Here is a 25,102-nt window from a genome sequence, read left to right as displayed (position 1 = left end):
TCTGTAAAATGATTCAAAACTGTGCAATACCGGTCTTTAACGTCTATCCAGACATTTCTGTGAGACCCACAAAATCAAAAGATATAGACTATTAAAGAAAGGACAGGACAGTTTTGTTCAACAGTTCACTGGTGGCTACTTTAGAGACTACTACAAAATGAACTGATAAGTGACTTATAGACACTGATCTACAAAGCCTATGTCTGTAGCATCAGAGGCAGTCTATCATTATATATTATATCTTCAAGTTAGGGTTATAGCACATTAAAATTAGACTGTCTTCATTTCCTTTCTGAAATCCTCCACATATTCACTTCTTATAAATAAACACTCAAAAAGATGATTACAAAAAGAAGAAAATGAAGTTGAAATAACATAAGGATCTTTGTCATGAAGATGGCAATAAAGTAATAATGTAATTAACATCACAAAGGATTTTAGGAAAAGAAAGAGTAGACCAATTACGTTAGTGTGCCTCAAAACGTAAAAAGAGACTCCTTATCTTTAAATACACTATATTTACATAGCTATGTTATACTAAAGAACTTAAGCATAGTCAATTTTAAAAATTATAAAGTATATTTCAGTTGATAGTATTTTCACAAATAACTATTTTGTCCACAATATAAACTCTACGAGAGAAATATTATCATCCTCATTTTACATGTAAGCTTTTCTTTGACCACCTCATTTCCAATGGCATTCATCTTACTCCACTTTGGCTACATTCCTCCTAAGTTTCATCTTGGTTCATCTCTCAGAACTAATCCTTCTTGGAAGAACTACATTAGAATACCTCACTCATCATGGTCGCAATCTCCTACCTTTCCAGTTCTTTACTCAATTATCCCCATTATACCTATTGTTTAATTTCATGGGAATCTAGCCCTTTGGCCCTATCCACTCATCCTTATATCTTCACTTCCTTCTCTATCCAACTTAGTGCTATGGTCATACTTTAACCTTAACTCTTATCCCGTTGTCCTTTCTCTGCACAAATACATAAAATACCCAGCATAGATAAACCCAACTGACCATCCTGGCCTTGCCTACTCCTAAGCTCTTGCACTCAAGCTGCTCAGCCTGGGGTCATGGTACGTTTGTGGTTTTCAACTTCAGTGGACCCTCAGCACCACTACTGAATCCTTTTGTGTTTCATGGTCAGATGGCTCTCTAGTCCTCTACAGCAGTTCTTTCAAATTCCCTTTACCCTCATCAAACTTCTAATCCTCTCATTTCCAAAGAAAAAAATAGAAGCTATTATATAACTTCCTGCCATAGATGAGAAATTAAAACTCAGAGAGGTGAAGTCAATTGATCAAAGTCCACAGCCAATGAAGAAGGAGCAAAGCGAGTCAGTCTGACCCCAGAGTTCTTAACATCTATATGTTATAATGCCTCTCATTTTCTCATTCTTAGTTACTGCTTTCCCATTCTACCAGTTCTTCAAGGCAAACACCTAGGCTCTATCCTTGGCCATTTCCTCACCCTCATCATCAACAACTACTCATCTATTTCTTAGTCTTCACTGGCATTTTCCCAGAACCAGGCACCATCACCATGCACTTGGACTACAGCAACAGCCTTTAGGTTTGCTCCCAATGAATCTAGTCTCTACACTGAAAACAGTGAAAGGGTTCTCTCCAAAATGCAAGCCTACCTTAGCCAACCTAATTCCTTAGTTCGACCCTCACCAATTCTTTTTAGACCAAAGGTTGCCAAACTCTTTCTGTACATGGCCAGATAGTAAGTATTTTAGGGTTTGTGGTCACATTATGTCTGCCCCAGACTTACAAAAGCAATCATAAATAATACATAAACAAATGGGCATGGCTGTGTGGCAAGAAAACTTTACAAAAACAGACAGTGGGCTGGATTTGGCCCATAGGCTGTAGTTTGCTAACTCCTGCTTTGGACGTGTTACAGTCATTCATTTCATTAACATTAAGTACCTTCTATGGGCTGGGCACTATATTAATGACAAGGTGATGAACAAAACAGACATATTCTTGTCCTTCACAGAGCTTAAAGTTTAGTGGGGAGGGAGATATTAATTTTTTTAATTACATAAATATATAGAACTGTTTCTGTGATAAGTTCAACAAGGGAAAAATAAGTAGGGCTATGCAAGCCTATGATAGGTAGATTTGACTTAGCACAAGGATCCAGAAGATTCTCCTGAGGAATGTCATGATTGAGAAGAGATTTGAAGAGGGGAGGGAAGAGTATTCTAGGAGGATGGATCAGCATTTAAATAGACCCTGTGACAGGAAGAAGTCTGGCTTATGTTTGGACCTGAAAAAGACGGTGATGGCTAGAATGGCAAAAAAAAAATGAGGTTGGAGAGACAGGTAGGGATCAGACCATGCATTTTGGACCATATTTATGACTTTCACCTTTCATCTTAAGTGCAATGGAAAACCATTCAAGTATTTTATGGAACGGATGATATGACATCTAGATATCTACGGCAAAAAGAAAACTTTGGCTTGTCACAAAATTCTCAGCTCCTATGTCTACATCTGGCAAACTGCAGTCATACTATGGAGAGAACACATAAGAAGGGGAAGCAACAGTAAATGTGGACAGATTTCTTAGAAAATGCCTATTATTTAGGAGAGATGATGGTAACTTACCTTAGGTTAATGGAGAGGAATCTGTGGAAGAGACAGACTTTTACAACAGAACATCAGGAGGATGAGTGATGGAGCGTATTTGGCAGGGAGAGATGAAGAAGAGAGAGACATCAGGAATTCACGGAGAAGGAGAACACACGAAGAAGGCTGAGGTTGGTGGGGAAATAAGAGTTTGATGGTGGGGAGGTTGAGTATGAGATAACTTTGAGACATCCCAGAGGAAATTTTAAATAACCAGATGGGTATGTGGACCCAGAATTCAAAGAAGTCTGGGCTAAATATATAAATCTGCTAGTGGGATGGGTGGCCTTGCAGTATATACCTAAGATATAATAGAACAAAGAGAAAAGGGCCTGGGACTGAGTGTTGCCGTGTTCTGGTCAGAGAGGGATGAACCTGGAAAAAAAAAAGGGTGAAAATTCAAAGAGGTAGGAAGCAAGTCAGCAGGGGCATGTGACACGGAAGTTGACGGAAGAGAGTATTTCAAGGAAGACAGTGGGGTCTACAATGTTAAATGCTGCTGAGAATCCAAGTAAGGTCAACACTGAAAAATGTTCACTGTGATGAGTGAAATGGAAGCCATTTGTGATCTTCTTTCAGGTTGCCAGAACTTACTATGGTCTTCCTCCTTTGGATCTCTGCCTGCGCTTTTATTCTACCTGCCCTTCATGAAACAGGAAGAGTAAGATTCTCATTGGAAGGTTTCGGATTTGGGGAGGTGGGTTGGTGGGGGGGTGGATCTAGAGAGAGTTGCAAGAAAAGGCTTAGTGAGAAACAAAACAAGTAACTTAGACAAAAGCTGGTAGCCAAGCATCTACAATCAATCAAAGACAAACAGGAAACCGCGGTACACACTGTATACAAAGGCAGCTTCTACTGGGGTAAAGCTCAGAAACTGTGACTGATCTCTAAGCTCAGACTGAGATGAAGGCTGAAGAGAGAAAAATATACAGTCTTCATTTTAAACAATGAATAATATATTTTCATACATTTTATTCTTTGTTTAGCCATAGTCACTGGGGATTTTGTCAGATTTTAGGGCACCTGTTCTCTAGCTCGCACGTAATATGGTACATTCTAAAGTCACAGAGTACTTTTCTCAAATACGTAAAATTAAATGAGAAATAATGTGTGAAATCATCAAGCATAATCCCTGGCATTTAATCGGTACCCAGTGCACATTTACTGAATTTGAATCATTGTAAAATTACAAACTAATATCAGGACATGTTGGTCTTGATCTACATGCAGTGAAAATCTGATTACCTTGAATATCATCATTGAATGTGCAGTACTGGTTTTGATACTTTTTCAGGAGCCGAAATGCATTTATGTTGGCAAAATCTTCAAACTGAATAAGGCAATTCATGCCATACCTATGGGACAAAATATTCACATTAGAAGAGGTTAATGAAATAACATTTAAAAATAAACCTTGAAAATTAGACTATAGAAAAGGCAAAACATTATTTTCTTTTAAAGGTCCTATCTTGCTACTTAGTATAAATATATAATACAATGTCTGTTCAGTAAATATTTACTACATGCTTACTACAGGAAAAAGCATTGCATTGGCACTGTGAAATACTACAAAGATGGCAAAAATATGGTACCCTGCAGTCAAGGAATTTAAAAGTTAGTAGAAATTATTTTGAAATAAATGAAAAGTGCATGAAAAGTAATATGAAAGTGGTACAAACAAGGGATAACAGATGTTGAGAAGCCACATATCACTCCTGACTGGGGTTACAAACCAGGTAACAAATGAACTGAGTTTTAATCACGTCATGATTTCAAAAGTAGAGATGTAAGGTTCTACAAGCTGAGTAAACAGCAGAAGCAAAGTAACCGAAGTGAAAGTTAGGAGAGAAAAAAAAATCATTCAAAAATTAGCAAGAAGCCCCATTCGGCCGAAACGTCGTGTTCGGTGCACGTAAGGGTGCAGTGAGAGACACGGTCAGAATTTTATGTTGGAAACCTTAAACATTCTAGCCTAGGATTCTGGTGTTTGTTCTATAGCCACAACCAAACACTGAAAAGCTTTGAGCTTTGAAGTATACAGCACAGATTTTTATTCCTGAAATTAACTTACTGGTTTGACCCTTTATTCTTATGATCATCTATGGCCTGTACATCCAAGACAAGGGAAATTAACACCATTGATACCCCAAGTATCTGAGAGTTGCCAGAGAAAGCCTTATAGCCATGGCCACCCTTGCTAGGTGATTTAGAGATGTATGGTCTCCAACCTCGGCTAGACTCCCACTGCTGCCATATTTATGATTCCTTTCCTTTGTCTTTGGTCAGCTTCCACTGCTATTGCACCCAAAGGCTATTCCTAATCTTCACCAATCCTTTTAAATCTTGACCTCTTCACCTGTCTCCTACTTCCTGGCGTAGTCAGGGCATAATGTGTGATCTCCCTCAACTATTCTCCTCCCACCGCATCTCCCATCTCCCATCTCTATCTTTAGCGCTACCCTGCAGGCATCAGTCAACAAGGCGTTCCTCTTCCTGTTTAAGGTAACTCACCGCTGCTGCCCACGTTCCCAACACTTCCTTCTTAATTAGCTCCCTCTCTCCTATTTACAACTCCTTCTTCTGGACAAGTTCCTTTCTCTTTTTTGATAACTGACTTGGAGCTTCTCATTAGAGGGAAAAAGTTCTTTCTCCACCCCATGTTTTTCCTATCCTTTCCATTGAAGGTATATGAAATATTAGTTTACAGTTTACATTATTTCTCCATCCCCTGTCATTTACCTTCTGTCCTCTGTCCTTCTGCTAAAATTGCTGCTCTAAAATTAGAATTTTTCCGAACTAAAAATCCAAGAAACACTGTTTCCCATCCCTAATTTACCAGGGCTCTTTGCTGCATTGCCACTAATTCTGTTTACCTTTTTTCCTTGAAACTCTATTCCCTAGGCTTCTGTGATATCACGCTTTTCTGTGCCTTCTCCTAAACTACTGATCATTTCTTCTTCTTTCTCCCTTAGGGAGTTCTTAGCACTTAAAGTTGGTGTTTCCCATGACTCTGTCCTTGGTCTACTACATGGTGTACGTGTGTGTGTGTGCGCGTCCGTCCGTCCTGACAGAATCTCAGTCCTACTCATACTTTTAATCACCAATTATATACAGTGACTCCCAAAGGTATGTTTCTACTCTACTCCTGTGAACTCCAGACTTGTAAATCTCATGACCAGCTGGATAATTTCACTTGAACGTACCTCAAGTTGAAAAGTCCAAAATTAAACTCATTACATTTCCATAACACCCATAAGTGCTCAGCAAATATTTGTTGGATGAATGTAATTTATAGATATTTCCTCATTTAATCTCAGGGTGCAATTTTATAGATGAGGATAGCCTTGGGCACCAGGTAAGCTGGGGAGAGGAGATCTGCACTCAAGTCTGCCTGATGATGTGGTAGAGCCTGATGTTTAAGCTAAGCTTTAAGTTTATGATTGATTCCTTTCTGTTATCCTGTAGGTTATTATATATACCTTTAAGTATATACCTTTGAACAACGCTGAGTTCTAAAACTAAAAATAAGGAGCTCTATAACAGAAAATTTTGTAAAATTTAATCAGAATAATAAACTAGTGAAAAGACTGACTAGTCTTTAGGGGTTATGTTTTGTTGCAAACCAACAGTTAATAGAGAGCTGCTAAGCAGAGGTTTGGTTGTTTAACATTTATGATGGCCCTACCTCTTCATGGTGAAGTCTGTCTCCTCAAGACTTAAACCAACACCTTCTTATAGATTATCTATTCTGTATTTCCAACCTAAATTGCTTATTGAAACTCAATCATCTTCACAGAACATTTCCAAAGTCAAGTAGGCTCTTGACTCTCAACTCCAACAATTTTTTTTCTATGATGGAAGCATATAATTTCCATGTCTCAGAGACCCAAAGACTGAAGCTATTATTTTACTATTTCCTTTTTAACCCACCATATTCAGTTGATTACCATTTTCTATCATTTCTACTATTTAAATATTATCACAGCCAAAGAAATTAGTCTTGCTCCTGCTAGGACTGCAAAAAGTCTACGGGTCTCTGCTTCTCCTTGTCTCCCTCAAACATATGACATAGAGCCACCAAAGTTTTGTAAAACAATAACTTCCACCAGCTACTCCCTTGCTCAAAATTCACAGAGTGGATTGCTCTGATGATGACGCTCAAATTCCTTAAACTCAAGGATCTATAATCACATTTTATCTTTTCAATTGCCTTCTCTCTCCCTATATTGCAGGGTAAGTCCCTTCCCCACTGAACCACTTCTCTCCTCTCTCAAACACGCCATGTCCGTCTCCTTCCCATGTCTTTATTAATGCACTGCCATTGCAAATCACCGTCACTCTTGAATCGGCAAATATTTTCTATACCGGTTACGAGGGGTCTAAAACTACTAGCATGTAGATGTCTCATCAACTAGATCAAAAGCTTCCTGAGAGACTTAAAACTCTTTCAGACAGTACTACTTCAGTAGAGAGAAGATCAAGTGAATATAATATGTAAGCAAAAATTTATTTCATTCAATAAGAATAATTGGTTCGGTTAATAATCTGTACTGCCGAATACTATGACTATCGGTTGCTTTGAATGAGTTGCATCAGAGTAGGTATTTCCCTTTATTTGCCCAAATTCCAGAAGTTCTAGTGTTTTGCGTTTTTCATACTAGTTCAAAAAAAGTATAATCTTTCTATTATGTAAATAGACGTGACTTTTATTCTAGAATTTCTCTTTTATTTAGCAAGAAACAAAATCAAGTTCGTTTCATGTTACTTTTTAAAGAGTTGGCACTAAGTAGGTTATAGACGTTTTCAATATCGATAGTTTCTATTAACAGAGGTAAAAAGGTTAGCCTAGGCAAACCAAGATTTTTCAAAAAACTCATTTAGTGCTGTAAGACGTTAACACATTTTTCTCTTTTGGTTGAATTCCCAAATACAAACAGGAATTTAAATCATGTAAATCACAGTTATTCTTATAATTTTTATTCATATTTATTTGCCCCTCCTTTGAAAATATTTTCTACAGTTACCTAAGAAAACAAATTCCTAAGAAACTGCTATGTTTTCCACCAGCACTTTAAAATTCTTTCCCGTATACTTTCCTCTTTTCTTTTCTATCAGAGTCATTTTGGAAATGTTAATTATTTGTTCAGAAGACTTTCTATAGTAGTCCTTTAGGCCTTTAAAAGAAGTAATATTTTAATTCAAACAAGCAGCATTAGAAAATTCCCGTATGAGCAAAAAGACTAATAAAATATGAATAAGAAGTTAATGGTCTAAAAGTTCTACTGCCAATATCTTAAATTCTCTAATACTCTCCTTCTCTGCCCCTAGTCCTGTCTTCCCTCTCTTCCACCAACTCCTTCCCCAGCACACTACCCACTCTTCATTTGATCCTTCCTTTCCTCTGAGTTCATTCTTCCTAGCTTCACCTCTGTATGCTGAAGACAGTTACTCCAGCCATGCACTGGCCATCCCCCTAGTGAAACGGAGCAGGACCCTGTGGGGCTTCTGGGCATAGAAGAGCTTTCTGTCCCCTGATTCTGTCCTCCCTATTCTTGTACGGGATAGCGTCAGCCTCCATGAACTTCCCTGAGTTCCAAAGGGCAAGGTCCAAACCGTTGCTAATCAGGGAAGGGAGGGCAGGCAGAGACAAGAGAGGAGCAGTCAAGAAACAATAGTGCAGCCTTGGGGCAGGTCCTGGTTCCACCTCAAGGCATACACATAACAATATCCTTAAACTCTTTACAGAACTAAAACCCCCAACAAACGGAAGATGTTAGCATCCTTCATTCCAGAGAAGACCACCTGAGGCCAGATGAAAGGAACCAGAGAAGCTCATCAAGAGACGACATGAGACCAGATTAAAGGAGTGCAGGACCTGCACACACTCTGATCCTTATCAGCAACCCAGCCCTTGAACCACTGCTGTAAAACTCCTCACCAAATCCTCCTAGGTTGGGACACATAGTTTTTGAGGGTCATGAGCCCTCTGAGTCCCCCTTTGACTGGCAAAGCAATAAAGCTATTCTTTCCTCCTTCACCCAAAACTCTGTCTCTGAGATTCGATTCGCCACTGGTGCACAGACGCCGAGTTTTCAGCAACACTAGCAGCCCCTGGCCCCTTGCTCTCCCTCATTCCACTTAGATAGCACACGAGTCCATGCTATGGAGTCTCAGCTAGGACCTCAATCAAGTCCTGCAATATTTGTTTTCTATTGCTTACTGGTCCGTAGCATGATCCCAGAGCAGCTTCTGCAAACCATTTTTCACTCCCCTTGTCCCACAAGCATTCCATCTCTTACCAGCCACTACTTCAGATGAATGCCATGCAGAGTGAACAATCTTCACTTGCTCAGCTCCCCCACATTTAAAAATATGTGTGCTTTTACTTCTTTTCTTCTTCCACTCCCGAGATGTATTCTTGCTTCCTTGTTTCTAATCTCTCTACAGACCTTACTGCCTCAACTCTACCTCTCTACACTAACAGCTTCAATTTCTCCTTCTCTACTGGTTCCTTCCTGTCTCCAAGGAGCCTCAGGACTCCCTGATTTTAAAACCATGTCTCTTGACCATGACAAAGCCAAAGCTATGGTTACTTATCTCTCTTTCCACCTACTGCCAAACCTCTCAAAAGAGAGGCTGACAAACTTTCCCTCACTTTTCACTTCTTGTTAATATTATGCCTATACTTCAAAGACAGTCTCACACTACCACATTCTGATATCACAATGTAGATGAGGTCTCTTTCTTCTGATCCAACAAGATACTTTGTAAATCATCTGTTTTTCTTCCATTGCAGTTATTTACATATTATTATTATGTCCCTGAAGGTCTATCTTTTTAAATCACTGTAAAATTCAAGGTGAAGACTGTTTCCTGAATTTTTGTTTCTTTTTTTTTTTTTTGATTACTCATGAACCTTAGCATCTTTTTCTATGTCCATTGGTCATTTGTAATTCTTCCTGGAAGATTCTATGGTCTTTGGTTTGTTTTTCTGTTTTTACGGTCTTTTCTTTATTATTTCATAAGAGTTCTTCACATATTAAGAATATTCACTTCCTGTTATATATGGTGCATGTGGCCTCCCTACTCTAGCATACTGTGTCATTAATCATTTACACAGCATTCCTGTCTGTTTTTACAAAAGGAATTCTAAATTTTTATGTAGTCAGATCTTTCCATCTTCTTACTTATAGCTTCTGCCCTTGATGGCATGCTTATAACAATCTTCTCCACACACGTTTAACTATTAATCAAAAATTTCCTCTAGTGATATCATGGATATAGAAAATGATTAACCTCTACAGCTGGTATTATTTTTCACTGTTTAGATGTAGATTTTTTTTAAATATAGATAAAAATGTCTGACTTCTATATAATTCACTCAACTCTGCCAGCACCATCTACTTAATAGCCTATCTTTTCCCCCATCACCTGTAATCAGATACTATATTCTCATACATAGTAGAGTCAGTTTTCTCTTTTATTCTACTATGGCTAACGACAACAAATATCTTTTAACCTTTAATAATATGTGTGTGTACACGTGTGTGTGTGTGTGTGTACACTCACTTATTCTTCACAACCACTCTATGAGGCAGGCACTATTATTATTCTCATCTTATAGATGAGAAAACAGGCACAGCATGTTGGTACTGCTCGGTAATGATAGCCTATAATAGTAATGATTAATCTACTAATCTCTCTATCCACTGAAAAATGCCTCTGTTTTAACTACTATAGTTTTTAAGTGACTTTAATATTTAGTAATATTATTTATCTCTCATTCTTCTTTTTAAGTATTTGCTTGGCTGTGTTAGCAGTTTAAAAACATAGACTCTACTCAACAGTAAAAAACCAAACCCCTCCAATTAAAAAATGGGCAGATCTGAACATTTTTCAAAGAAGACATACAGATAGCCAATAGGTACATGAAAAGATGCTCAACATCACTAATCATCGCTAATCAACAGAAATGCAAATCAAGACCACAATGAGATATCACCTCATATCTGTTAGAGTGAATCTTATCAAAAAGATAAAAATAACAAGTGTTGGCAAGGATGTGGAAAAAAAGGAACCCTCATGCACTGTTGGTGGGAATGTAAATTGGTGCAGCCACTATGGAAACCAGTATGGAGGTTCCTCAAAAAAAATTAAAAGTAGAACTACTGTATGATCCAGCAACTCCACTTCTGGGTATTTCTTTGAAGAAAATGAAAATATTAATTCAAAAAAATAACTGCACCCCCATGTTCACTGCAGCATTATTGACAATAGCCAAGAAATGGAAACAACCTAAGTGTCCATCAATGGATGAATGGATAAAGAAAATATGGCATATATACACAATGGAATATTATTTGGGCATAAAAAATAAATGAAATCTTGCCACTTATAACAACATGGAAGGACCTTGAGGGCATTATGCTAAGTGAGATAAGACAGAGAAAGACAAATACCGTATGCTCTCACGTATATATGGAATCTAAAAACAAACAAACAAGAAGAAAAAAAAAAAGTTCATAGATACAGAGAACTTTTTGGTGGCTGCCAGAGAAGGGGGTGGGGGTGGGGGGGGGAAATGGGTGAAGGTGATCAAAGGCTACAAACGTCACGGTGTAAAGTAAATAAGTCCTGGGAATATAATGTTCAGCATGATGACTATAGTTAATAATATTGTATTACATATTTGAAAGTTGCTAAGAGAGTAGATCTTGAAAGATAAAAACTTTTTTGTAACTATGTATGGTGATGGATGTTAACTAGACTTACTGTGGTGATCATTTTGCAATGTATACAAATACTGAATCATTATGTTGTACACCTGAAACTAAAATGATGTTATATGTCAACTACACCTCAATTAAAAAACAAAACAAAACAAACATGGGCTCTAGAGTCAGAGATCCTGGGATGAAATTCTGTCACTGTGCCTCTGTTTCTCCCTCAGAATAAATAAGAATAACAATGGCATATTATCATAAGTATATTATCAGGATTAAATGAAGCGATAAGTGCCAATGTTCAATGTGTAAAGATTGGCACTAAGTACTCCATAATCACTAGATATTTTCTATTACTTAATAGTAACAATAGAAGCCATAAAGAGTGAAATAATACCCTCCAAAGCCTAAGAGAAAATAAATCTCATTCAAGAATAGTATATCTAGCAAAGCTATTCTTCAAGAGTACGGTTGAAACAAAGTCGCCTTTAGATAAAGAAAAGCCAAGACTTTTACTAAAGGACTTTTACTAATGGGTGTATTTCAGACAGAAAGGAAATAATCCCAGAAAAAAAAAACATCTGTGATATAACAAAACAAAATATAAGTAAATACAAGTAATTTGTATCCATATAAAATAATAAGGATAAGTAAGCTATACTTCCGGCACGACACAGTGAGGAGGCTGGCAAATTTCTTCCCCGCACAGCAACAATACAGCAGGACAAGTACTTCAACACAACCATGTCAGTGCTCTGGAAATCAACTAGAGGCAAAGAAGCAAAACTTTTAAAGTAAAATGGGGAGTGGGCCAGTTCTTGAAAGGAACATAAAATGTCTACGCTTCTCATAGACGCGATGCCATTCTAGGACACTCTTTAGCTATCTTGATTAAAAACAACTCAAATATTATGAAGGGGTAAGAGCATCTCCACGGCTATAAATCATTACCTTGTTTTTGTTTAAACAACCTTAGCAGAGAGGCAAACTCTGTGGTAGCAACTGCTTACCCCAAACACAAATATCAGTCAACAATCATCTGGTGCTCATCACGGCTCCTTCCCCACCTCTCTGGCTTCTAAGCAGCCCTTTAGAAAGTAAAGGCTGCGTGTTTTCAGACAGGGTCCTATGGTTTGCTCCTGATGTGTCATGTACTGTGGTCCAGCAGCACCAGATGATCTGTTATTATGTACCAAAGCAGCAGAACCTTGTGGTTACAGGATGTGAGGAGGAATCAGAGCCTTCTCAGTTCTATTCCTGGACCTACTACTTACTTGGTCCTGTGGTTTGGGGCTGGTTACAATTTCTCTGTGGTTAAAATGAAATCCTCACAATATGGCTTGCCTTCAGTGTTTAGGATACAACGTGGTCAGGCTATGAATTTATAATGTTTTCTAAGTGAAGTCTGGGAATAGGCATAGGTAGTAAAAGGGTGCACAAGATACCTCATCATTTACAAAAGGATATTTTAGAATCATCCCCTGGAGAATACTGCCTATCAGTTTTCATTTCGTGAATTTTCTCTACTTGGTAATTAACTCTGATTTGAGTCCTAAAGATATAGGGAGAGGCACCCTGAATTCATTTTGTGATACAAGCATCTTGCATCATATAATAAAAGAAAGCCATGGAAGGGATATTTTGTTCCAGATTGAACCAGCCTTGTCGCTATGAAATTATAAGCAGTGGAACCCAAGGACGTTAGCCAATTGGACTCTACATGACTATGAAAAGAACCTACTATTTTATGATCAAAATATCACATAAAATAGTGGGTGTAAATGGTTTTAGAAGTTAACAGAAATACCACCCATAAAATTAACATGTAAAAACTGCAGAGAACTTTCTCTTGTGGCATTGTTAAATTAGACAAAACCCTAATTACAGTGACGGCACTTACTAAGGGCCAGGCACAGTGCTCCACATTTATAGGGATTACCTCCTTTAACTCTCAGCAGCCCAGGGAGGAAGGTAGTTATTACCCATTTTATGCATGAAGGAACTGGAGCTCAGAGAGATTAGGGCCATGGTTGAGTTCATACTGCTAATAAGTTGTAGGACCTGGACTGAACCACAGGGTCCATGGTTTTAACAACTTTATATACTGGCTTCCACAGAGCACCAATGTTGCCATCAGTGAAGTGAACAGTATGTTTAGAAAGAAAAGGACTGTAATGATAAAATAAGGGAGTTATAATTTTATCATAAAACTACCAAGACAGCATTTGTATGTATTCCGTATACCAGGTATTTTTATAACAGAAAGTATATGGACAGATGTTGGTGAAAACATTAGTCTTTCTTTGATTATAAACTATCAAGAATTCACTGTAATCAGGTCGACCAAACACATTTTGATTTAATGAAATTTTTTTTTAGTATTTATTACAAACATGGCACTATGCAGCATTCAAGATCCAGAGCATTTTACCTCTGATGGGTACCTTAGCGATAACGTATTACTCACTTCTAAAAATGTAACTGAGCAAATTGAGCAGCAAATAGGAAACACGGATCTTGCCCTTAAAATGCTTATAGTCTCATTGGGAAGACAAAAGATACAAGCAGAAAATTTAAAGAAGGTTCAAATTAAAAGCAAAACCAGCAGTACACAAAGAGATCACTATAGGATTTAGGGAAGACAACATGAATTAGGTTGAGGCTTAAACAGGGCCCTTGGTAGGATTCCAATGGGGAAAAGAGTGAGGTGGGGAAAAAAAACCACAGAGGTCTCAGAGTTTGTGCTGGAGGACCCTGAGGACAATAGTTTGAGGAACTTTAGAAGATCAACATTGGCCGCTGAATTTCAGATTATGAATAGTCTTGAATGCCAGGATAAGGAATTTGAAGTTGACTGAAGTTCTCTTTGGCCAAGAACCACTCAAGTTTAATTCTTCCTTGCCAGTAAGAATTAAGAACAGAAATGTGTTCCCTCATTTGTTAACCCACTGTCATCCAGCTCCTACAACTCTACTTCTGTACTATTTTCTAACACTTAGATATACCTTTCACTTCTCCTATCGTTCTTTCCATTATATTTTGCTGACACCTCTTAATTATTCCCTGTGACACTGGAAATTATAAACATTCAGCAGTAATCATCCTTTCTTTCCTTCTTTTCCTCCTATAATCTTCCCTTATCAAGTTCACCTATTCTTAGGGATTCAGTAATCATCTTTAGATGAATAACTTCTAAATCTATAATCTCTGTTGCTAATCTTTCAAAGAAACTCCAACTCCACGTAGCCAAAAGGATAGTAAGAAAGATGTGGAGACGTATTATATTATGAATTTTTTTAATGAGAAATACATGTTAATAAGATAATATTTTAATATATTGTTAACCATTCTTACTCAGTTATTTATAGTATCAGAAGTATTTATAGTATCAAAAAATTCACAACTTTTTTACACCAAGGACAAACAATGAAACGTAAACAAAATGACACCATTTTCTTAGGTTGTCATCTACTTCTCAAAAAAGACAGCAGGGTTTGTTAAAATTTAAGTTCCTTAAAATTCAACGAATTCTGAAACTGCATTTATAACTAAAATTTCTATTTAGTATATTTACTAAGAAAACATTTAAAAATTACTTCTTGCCTCCAAAATCAGTGAAATCTTTTCTCTATTGATTTTAATTTTATATGTGAATATAAAACTCCTAGAAATTCTGAACTTTTTTCCTTACAAAACTTATTACCCAAACTCTTCCTATTTCCACCAATGCCAAAATACTGTAATCAATTTCTATTTTGTCTCCTACCTTACACCCTAGTGGTCAAGTTCTGTTATGCCTTTTAATGATTACACCTTTCACAGTAATTGTTAAGCTTTCTGTTCCAAGTGCCTCAATTCAAGTTCAGGCTCTTTGGACCACATCACTGCAATAGTACTGCAATCTACTAGTTAGTCTCCTTGCTTGTGTTTACTTCCCCACTGAAAGCAGTTTACACAGTAAAAAATTTTTTCATCCTATTTTAAAGCAGGTCTTGTGTAATGAGAGCTCTTATAAACTTATCTCCCCCATTCTCAAAAAGAAACCGTATTCTTCCTTTCTTCCCTTATTTATTCATTTATCAAATAATACACTGAGCACCTACTAGAGGTCAGGAATTGTTCTCGGTGCTGTTGACACATTCCTGCCCTCACAGAGTTTGTAGGTTTGGGGCGGACACAGTAAGTAGGAGATTATAATGCAGTGTGGTAAGTGCTGTAACAGGAAGTTCAGGATTCCAAAACAGAGCAGGGGCACCTACCCAGAATTAAGAGAATTAACAAAGGCTTTCTAGAGGAACCTAAAGCCTGAAGGATGAGTAGGAGTTTGTCAAGTTAAGAGAAAGGGAAAGAATTTGTGAGAAACAGGGAACATGCTCAAAGGCCCAGGGTTCAATAAATCATATTTATTCTGGCATATTTCAAGAACTGAAATAAATTAAATACGATTGAATCACAGGGTTTGAAGGGGAAGAGACAAGAATTAAGGCTAGAGAGGTAAGTAGGGCAAGATTATGCAGGCCGTCTAACCTGTGTTGAGGGGTCTGTATCTGATCCTAAAAATAGGATATTAAACAGGAGTGTGACATGATCACTTTGCATTTTAGACTAACTCTGTGTGGTCAGGGTAAAGAATGGATTAGAGATGGGGAGGACCAAATGCAGGAAGTCTCCTTAGGAGGCTGCCGCAAAACCCCAGGCCTGCACCTGGAATGAGAATGCGGACAGGGAGAAGTGGGCGGATTCGAGAAGAGGAGTAGATGATGAGAGAGAAGAAATCAAGGATGAATTCCAAGTTTCTAGCTTGGGCCACTTGGTAGAGGATGAAGTATATTAAAAAAAAAAAAAAAAAGGACATCTCAGGAGAAGACGCTGGTGGTTTGGTCAGGAAGATCATGAGTGCCGCTCTGGAGCGACCTCAGCGACACGCAAGCAGAGGAAGCTGTGGTGAGACATTAAAGTGTGTGACTTCAGTATGTCAGAGTTTGAGCAGCTGCCTGTGAAGATAAGGTCCATGAGGTAGCCGTGAGTGCGTGTCTAAAGTGGTATGGGCCAAAGGCCCCTAGAAATGCAGATCCTAAGAACAAGAAAGGCCAACAAAACACATCATCCACACGGAAATGAAAGCAGGTTGAGAGCAAGGCTTTGAAAACAGGTAAGAATTAGAGGAGGGCAGTTAGGAAACTGGGAGAAGATAGAGATAAGATAAACCTAATTGGCATAAACACCAAAGATGCCAGGGTGAGGGGCTTACATAAGGATGAAGGACTGGGCTTCCCTCGTGGTGCAGTGGTTAAGAATCCACCTGCCAATGCAGGGGACACAGGCACGAGCCCTGGTCTGGAAGCCACAGGACCACATGCCGTGGAGCAACTAGGCTCGTGCGCCACAACTACTGAGCCTGCCCTATAGAGCCCACGAGCCACAACTACTGAGCCCCTGCGCCACAGCTACTGAAGCCCACGCGCCTACAGTCCGTGCTCCGCAACAAAGACAATCCACCGCAATGAGAAGCCCATGCACCGCAACGAAGAGTAGCCCCCGCTCGCCGCAACTAGAGAAAGCCTGCGCGCAGCAACAAAGACCCAACACAGCCATAAATAAACAAATAAATAAACAAATAAATAAATAAATATTTTTTAAAAAAGGATGAAGGACTAATAGTCTGAAAGGACAGAGGGGAGAAGGCACTGATCTCACCTCCCAACCCTAAAACACTGTGTGGACCAACAAGCATCACTCTTTGAAAGAACTGCAGGAACAGTGGAGGTCTTAAATGAGAGCCATGTTTTAGGAAAGCAAGAAGGTAAAGGGACCATCCAGTGAGGAAGTTAGGGAGCCTTTATTAAGGAACAGGTTTCCAAAGGCAGAGTGGGAACTTTTGAGAGGGAAGGGCAGGTTGGCAGTTTAGTTTAGGGGAGAGGAAATACAAAACATAAAGTATGAAAAGGCATGAAGTATGTGAAACGCTTTATGGAATTAGACAAATGAGATGTTATTTTTACATTATAACGGGAGACCAAGTATAACAAAAATATGAAGTAAGGCTTTCTAAGAATTATGTCCAGAGGCCACGTGATGGACTGCAAACATGGAGTGCCAGGGGGTGGGTTTATGGCAGGGGGAAGGTTGCATCCTGGTGTCTATGAGTTGAGGCAGCACCAGTACAGGCTCAAATCTTAAGGGCAGCTTTGGCTCTAATGGACGGATCTCTGTTTCAACATGTCATTTGTGTTTTGATCCTCCATTTCTACTCTGCACCATGTCCCATGCCCTGAAAGCCTTCACATAAAGGATGCAGAAATTCAGAAAATGCTTTTATAAACTCCATCTGCAAACTTACTATAGAGAATTAAAAGTCTCCTCAAATGCATGTTCCAGTAAATGCCTTATCCCCAACCTCAATCATGTCATTTACCTCTGCAGTTTGAATCACTAAATCTGTCTGTGTGACTCCTTCCCAATTTAGACTAGATCAAACTGTTTATTTTTAAAAGCCAACAACTTCCACAAAACACTAGGGATCAGGTTTTGAGCAGCAGAGAGAATTGTATGTGATTTTGCTGCAGATTATCAGAGCCATAAAACTTCCAAGCTAGAAAGGTCCTTGGAGACCGGATTACAGGAGCAGACACTAGTGAGTATTGTCACCTAAGAGAAAAGCCAGGAACCCCAACTATGACAGCCACTTATGATACCAGGAGACTTTTTTGATGTAGGAAAATATCTTCTTATTTCAGACTATAAAATACAGAATATTTCCAGAGACATTTGTCACAATTTATATATTCAAGTGAATATGAATACTATCCTTTAGAGTGTCCACTTTAAGACTATTTATTTATCCAATGATGCTGCAAACTGCTCAACTACTTTCAAAGTGACTTTAAAATCAGTTTTATTACTTAGTTCTATCTTGTAGGTAATTTTCTTCCCTCTTTCTTAACTAGCAGTAAAAAAACAAAAATCTGAAGAAATATTTTGAGAACAAGAACTACAACCAAATACTGACTTGGATCAATATTCTCGTTCTGACTGTTCTCAAGAATCACTATCAGTCTCAAAGGATTTTTCTTTAAATGCCATCACTGTGATACTTAAAAGAATCGCTATAGGTTCTAAATACAATATTCAAAGAGGCATTCCAAAAGTACTATGAACATCGGCTGTAATCACTGTACAGAGTTCCAGGGTATTACCTAGAAAGAGAGAACACTCATCCGCATCTAACTTTTTTTTTTTTTTTTTTGCGGTACGCGGGCCTCTCACTGTTGTGGCCTCTCCCGTTGTGGAGCACAGGCTCCGGACGCGCAGGCTCAGCGGCCATGGCTCACGGGCCCAGCCGCTCAGCGGCATGTGGGATCTTCCCAGACCGGGGCACGAACCCGTGTCCCCTGCATCGGCAGGCCGACTCTCAACCACTGCGCCACCAGGGAAGCCCCGCATCTAACTTTTAAAGAAAAAGAAAATCAATCACGCTACTTTATAGTGAAACCTCAAAATCGTTGTAAAAATGAAAAAGGACTTTGCACGTACCACTACTTAAAATAAGAACTTTGAAAGAGATATCCATTCTTATGCCACTGAATAAGAGAAATCTATGTATATTATTCAAGAAAAATCTGAGAACTCTACGTTTGGAAATAGCTGAAGGCACAAATCCAATGTAAATTACAAATCGGGCCTCTCTGGCTCAATCGTCTGGACTAATGTCAAAGTTTGAACACTAACCATTTTCCATAATCAGAACCCACCTACCAGTAATGTGTCCTGAAGTTACGACTATTTACATTTCCATATTAATAGTATTTCTCACCGAAGTATTATTGCCTAATACTAATAAAAATGCCAAAAATATCATGCTTTATTAATAAGCTCTTTTCTTCCCACATACTGGGGACCCCATGAACTAAGTTCATCATATGTTCCATTGGTCCTGAAGGTCTTTGAAGCCCAAACTGCTTTAAGATTGTTTCTATTGGCACCTGTATGGGTACATTTACCTGTATGTCAATGCCTTCTTTTCCCCTTAAAATGGCTCAATAATTAGTTGAAGTGATTTAATCTAATACACTAAAATTAGAATTCTATTGCAGAGTCCCTACTTAATTCTGAACAATTCTTAGGAACAAAACCTGACATAGTTCGAAGAATTGTTTTGACTTCCTTTTGCATTAAATCACTTTTAAATGATTCTGACTCTTTTTTGAATTAACAAGTACACATATTTCAGTCTAAGTTTTCAAGAATGCAACTCTTTCTCTGCCAAACTGACATATTTCCAAAATCTGATTTTGGACAAGAGTATATGGAAGTATGATAACTTATCATTTGTAAACTAATGATTTTATTCTGGTATCACTGAGAAATACAAACCAAGGCAAAGTATTTCTGTGCCTAAAACAGTACTTACTGAAAAAGAACACTTCAAGTGAAGCTAATTCTCTCATGGTATTAGAATCTTAACTACCTGCATTTGAGTTCTGCCTCTTCATAAACTGACTCTTTTGGGTCAAATTCTCAGTTTTTCCACTATACCTTTCTGAGAACTCCTTTTGCAGTTCTGAATCACTAAAAAGAATTGAAAAAATATACTCAACAGAGGTCATTAACAACACAAACCACCTATTACTATGCAAAGTATTCAGGTTTTGCAAAAGTCTGACTTTCACCAATCTGATCAGTGGAAAGTGAGGAAATAAAAATCTGATAATTTTGCTCTCGGTGCAGTCCAGATGGAGAACAGTTGTAGGCTCTCTGATAAGAGATTTCTGAATAAAACTATGACTACTAATGAGGTAGGCATATATGGCAAGATATATAAATTTTGCATTGTCCAGATAGGAGTATTTCGACACACCCGTTTTTCATAGATGTGCAAGAAACATAAATACGCTGAAAACATAAATACGCTGAACTGATAATTACAGTTCACATGCGTAAGAGTATTAGAATTCCATTCTTACTTCTGAGCAACAGTAGACTGATAAAGTCAAGAGAATACTGAATCAGTTTCTCATAACTTCGTTCTTTTAAAATATACACATAAATACTGTATATATGTGTTCCACTTCACCATTAATAACCCACTGTGGAATATCTGGAGAACAGTAACACAGATACGTGATATTTGATAACCTTTTATAATAAACCAACAGTTTCAACACCCTCCTCACTGAAACAGCCTTAACTGACCAATTCAAATGTGTTGCATTCTCCTTGTTTTTCACACTCCTTTAGGTTTTCTACTATGCAGTGAAACTGCCGAAAGGTAGAACATTCTTTAGAAAGGAGAAAAATACTGAAAGTGGCTGGAAAATCTACATACGGGAGAATAAATAACAACATCTACAAAGTCACTTCAATAAATGAGGCACTGTAACAGTTTTATGTCAGACTAAGACTTTTTCTGTGCCTTGCTTTCTTTAAGATCAACTTTAATGACATAGGATAAAAAGCACCCATTTTAGTTATAAAATTTGGTTCGTTTTGATAACTGTACACCCATCAAACCATCTCTACAAGTAAGATATGGAATATTCAAACATTCCAAAAAGCTCTCTTGTAGCCCATTCTAATCAATCCTCAGCCCAACAATGGCGCCAGACAACCACTGATCTACTTTCTATGGCTATAGATTAGTTTTGTCTTTTCCAGACTTCATATATGTGGAATAATATACAAGAAATCTTTCGTATTTCGTTTCTATTGCTCAGCTTGATTTGGGGAGATTCATCCACGCTATTGCATAAATCGATAGTTAGTTCCTTTTATTCCTTCCTACTATTCCATTACACGGCTATACCACAATCTGGGTATATGATGACATCTGGACATTTGGGTTGATGGCAGTTTGGGGATCTTACAAATAAAGCTGCCATGAATAGTTTAAAGTTTTCATTTCTCCTTTGAAAATACCAGGGAATGGAATTCCTTGGTAGTATGATAGGTATATAAAAAAATGTAACTGCTGAACAGTTTTCCACAGTGGTTCTGCCATTTTACACTCCCACCAACAATGTATAAGAGTGTCAGTTGTTGGAAATGCTCACCAACACTTGTTGTCATCAGACTTTTAAACTCTAGCCATCTAATGGGTATGTAACGGCACCTCACTTGATTTTAATTTGCATTTCCCTGATGACTACGGAGCTTACGTGTGCTTAATGATCATTGCGAAGTCTTGTTTCAAATCTTTAGGTCAACTTTAAAAATTGAGTTCTTTATCTTGAGCTGTAAGAGCTTTGATTTTTGTTTTTTTTTTTAATATATTCTGGATAGAAGGCATTCATCAGATGTATGTATTATAACTCTTTTCCCCAATCTGTGGCTTGCTTTGTCATTTCCTGAACAGCATCTTTTGAAGAGCATCAGTTTCAATTTTCAGTTCAATTTAAAGCCTTTTTATGACTTGTGCTTTCTATAAGAAATATTTGCCAAACCCAAAGGCACCAAGATTTTCTCCTATATTTTCTTTTAAAAGTTTTATAGCTTTAGCTTTACATTTAGGTCTATGACCCACTTTGAATTCATTTTTGTGGGGTAAGTATGAGATAAGGGTTGAGATTTGTTTCTTTCCTTATGGATATCTAATTGTTCCAAGACTATTTCTTGAAAGGACTATCCTATCCCCACTGAATTACTTTGCTACTTTATCTAGAATCAATTAACCATCTGCACTTGGGTCTATCTCTGGATTTTTAAATTCTTTTCCACTGATCTATTCTGCTTTACTGTTCTACTGTCTTATACCAATATCACACTATCTTGGTTTACTGCAGTTTAAGTCTTAGAATCAAGGAGTATAAGTCCTCCAACTTTATTCTTTTTTTCAAAATTGTTTTAGCTATTCTAGGTCCTTTATATTTCCATAAACATTTTGAACCATTTTGTTAATTTCTATAAAAAGCCTGCCAGGCAAAGATTTTTTAAAAAATAGATTTATGTTTTTATGTCATAAAACTTTTTAACAAAGGATTTCAGTGAAATGGCATTGATCTTCCTTGAATGAATTATTTTATTTGGATCTGTAGATAGGATGCCTGCATGTGAAAGTAAGGTGTTTTTTTGTTGTTGTTGGTTTGGTTTTTTTAAATGGTACGAGGGCCTCTCACTGTTGTGGCCTCTCCCGTTGCGGAGCACAGGCTCTGGACGCACAGGCTCAGCGGCCATGGCTCACGGGCACAGCAGCTCCACGGCATGTGGGATCTTCCCAGACCGGGGCACGAACCTGTGTCCCCTGCATCGGCAGGCGGACTCTCAACCACCGCGCCACCAGGGAAGCCCTGAAAGTAAGTTTTAGATGCACACCTATGGTTTCACTACTAAATACCCACCTATCTATTAACAAATATTTTAACCACACAGAAAAGCATTAGAGAACATTCACTAACATCCATGTGTTCCACTACATAATTCTGTGAAATATTAACATTATGCCATCTTTATTTCAGACCACAAAAAGGTCACACATCACTTGAAACTCCCTGTGCCCCTCCTTGATCCTACTTCCCTCAGGTAACCACTCGCCTAAATTTGATGTTCATCATTCCCAGGCATGCTATACCTTTACTACAAATGTATAATATCCAAAAGCAAACATGACATTGCCTTTAAACTTTATGTACGTGGATAACTATATATGAATCTGATGGATGTTGAATGGTATCTGATCCTTGTGAAATGACAGTATAGGTGCCATGATTAAGAGCTCAGGCTGAGTTAAAATGTCTCCTTTTGGAATTTTTCCCTTAATTCTCTGGTTCTCAGATATATTCATGTGGACATACGAAACACTGGTTCATTCCATTTTTATGTACTGTACAATACTGCAAACTCTATACATATGTGTGTATATATACGGCACAAATGATCAATCCTCGTTTTTTTTTTTTTTAAAACAAGGAGTTTAGTTTTATTTTCTCTGTGCATTTGCAAAACACTTAGGACTGACACAGAAAAAAATAAAACCTCCTGTGAAAAAAATTACACTTACAAAAGGAGGCCTGGGAGGGATTAGCGCCTTAGCCCCTGGGAGCTACAGCAACTCTGATTGGTCCAAGGAAGGGAACAGATATTGGGAGGCTATAACAAGAGGAAAGGCAATGAGAAATCATTGAGGGAGAGGGCCTCGAAGTGGGCCTCGAGGGGGAACTGGAGGCCGGGGAGTGGGTCTGGGTGGAGGCAGGGGCCCCCGCTGGTAGCCGTAGGGTGGAGGTCGTGGAGGGCCAGTGTATCCATGAGGGGGCATCAGTGGAGGAGGTCCACGCACACCATGCGGAGACATAGGACCTGGGTGACCCAAGGGAGAGACGAACGGAGGCCCTCGGGGGGGCATGCCCATTGGAGGAGGTCCAGGATGAGGCATTCCAGGTGGTGGTCGGGGTGGTGGCTGCCCCCCAGAGCCAGGGGGCCCAGCATGGGGGTGTCCTAAGCCATGAGGGCCATGGTGGGCCAGCTGCATCTGAGACATCCCTGGATGGGGCATCCCACCCGGTGGGAATGGGTGAGGATGTGAGTGTCCATGTCCAGGATGTCCAGCCCCTGGGGTTCCTGCTGATGGGGGGCCATGTCCTCCAGCTCCAGGAGGCATAGGTGGTGGGGACATGGCTGGGGGTATCCCAGGTGGAAGGGCTCCAGGAGGCGGTACTGGTGGTGGGAAGGAGCCAGGAGGAGGCATGCCTGGTGGAGGAAGCCCAGACCCCAGTGATGATACCACAGGATTCGGAGCAGAGGGTGGAGGGGGTGCATCTGCAAACAGCTGATGAGGGCGGTCAGCCTGGGAGAGTGGGTTCTGTGCTGCCAGAAGTCGTTCAGCGGCTGAGCCATGGCGTTCACCTTTGGAGTCCTTCTTGAAAGCATAGGACACAGTGATTGGGCGGTTACAGAGGTACTGCCCATTCATGGCCTCAATCGCTGCATCCGCAGCATCAAATGAAGCAAAATTAATAAAAGCATAACCTTTGGAGTTGCCTGTGTCAGGGTCCCGCATAATCTTGGGGGTTTGTAAGATGACCCCAAAGGTGCTAAAAGTATCATAAAGCAACTTCTCGTCGATCTCTGGGTCCAGGTTCCCAATGAAAATGTTGGCCCCCACATCCAGGTTTTTGTTGTGAGCTGATGCTTTGTTCACCCGTATTGGTTTCCCATAGAGTCTGATCATGTTCACAATCTTAATGGCACAGTCAGCATCTTCCTCACTCAAGAATTCCACAAAGCCATAGCCTTGGTGCTGACCAGCGACTCTATCCTTTGGCATGTGGGTGTTGACTACTGGCCCTGCCTGGAGAAATAGCTCCACAGCAGTGGTTCGCTAACCTTCTCATCGAGGCCCCCCACATACACAGTGGCATCCTGGTTCCGCTCGGAGATAGGCCCGGCCGCCATGGCGAAAGAACTCCCGCCGTCTCCAGACAACGATCGATCAATCCTCTTGTTGACGGACATTTAGATTGCTTCCAATTTATCACCACTACAAATGCTGCTGCTGTGAACATTTCTGTACGTGTCTCCTCATGAAGGAGTTTCTCTGGGGTGCAAGTGCTGTGCAGTAGGTTACGATCAGATGATCATATATATTGCCCAAGTGTTTCATGAATTTACACTCCTGCGAGCAGTAGACATATTCATCTACAGCCTCCCAAGCGTGTGGCACTGTCAGATTTAACCATTTCTGCCCATCTAATGGATGTGAAATGGCATTTGGTATCTGTGAGGTGACAGGAT

The 25,102-nt window shown here is 39.1% G+C and overlaps 1 protein-coding gene and 1 pseudogene across 1 annotated transcript in view; both read right to left on the bottom strand.

The window, feature by feature from the left end:
• Positions 1-25,102, bottom strand: part of ME1 (malic enzyme 1) — a 192,809-nt gene that overhangs the window by 41,080 nt on the left and 126,627 nt on the right. Inside the window, exon 7 of the mRNA XM_027091464.1 lies at positions 3,903-4,012. Coding sequence (XP_026947265.1) covers positions 3,903-4,012 — 110 coding nt within the window. The remainder of the gene's footprint in view (positions 1-3,902; positions 4,013-25,102) is intronic.
• On the bottom strand, positions 23,275-24,838 carry LOC113611968 (splicing factor 3B subunit 4 pseudogene; annotated as a pseudogene).

Source organism: Aethalodelphis obliquidens, unplaced genomic scaffold (assembly GCF_003676395.1).
Source record: "Aethalodelphis obliquidens isolate GAN/ISIS:26980383/991018 unplaced genomic scaffold, ASM367639v1 scaffold3, whole genome shotgun sequence".
Lineage (NCBI taxonomy): Eukaryota > Metazoa > Chordata > Mammalia > Artiodactyla > Delphinidae > Aethalodelphis > Aethalodelphis obliquidens.
This window is presented reverse-complemented; position numbering and strand designations above follow the sequence as displayed.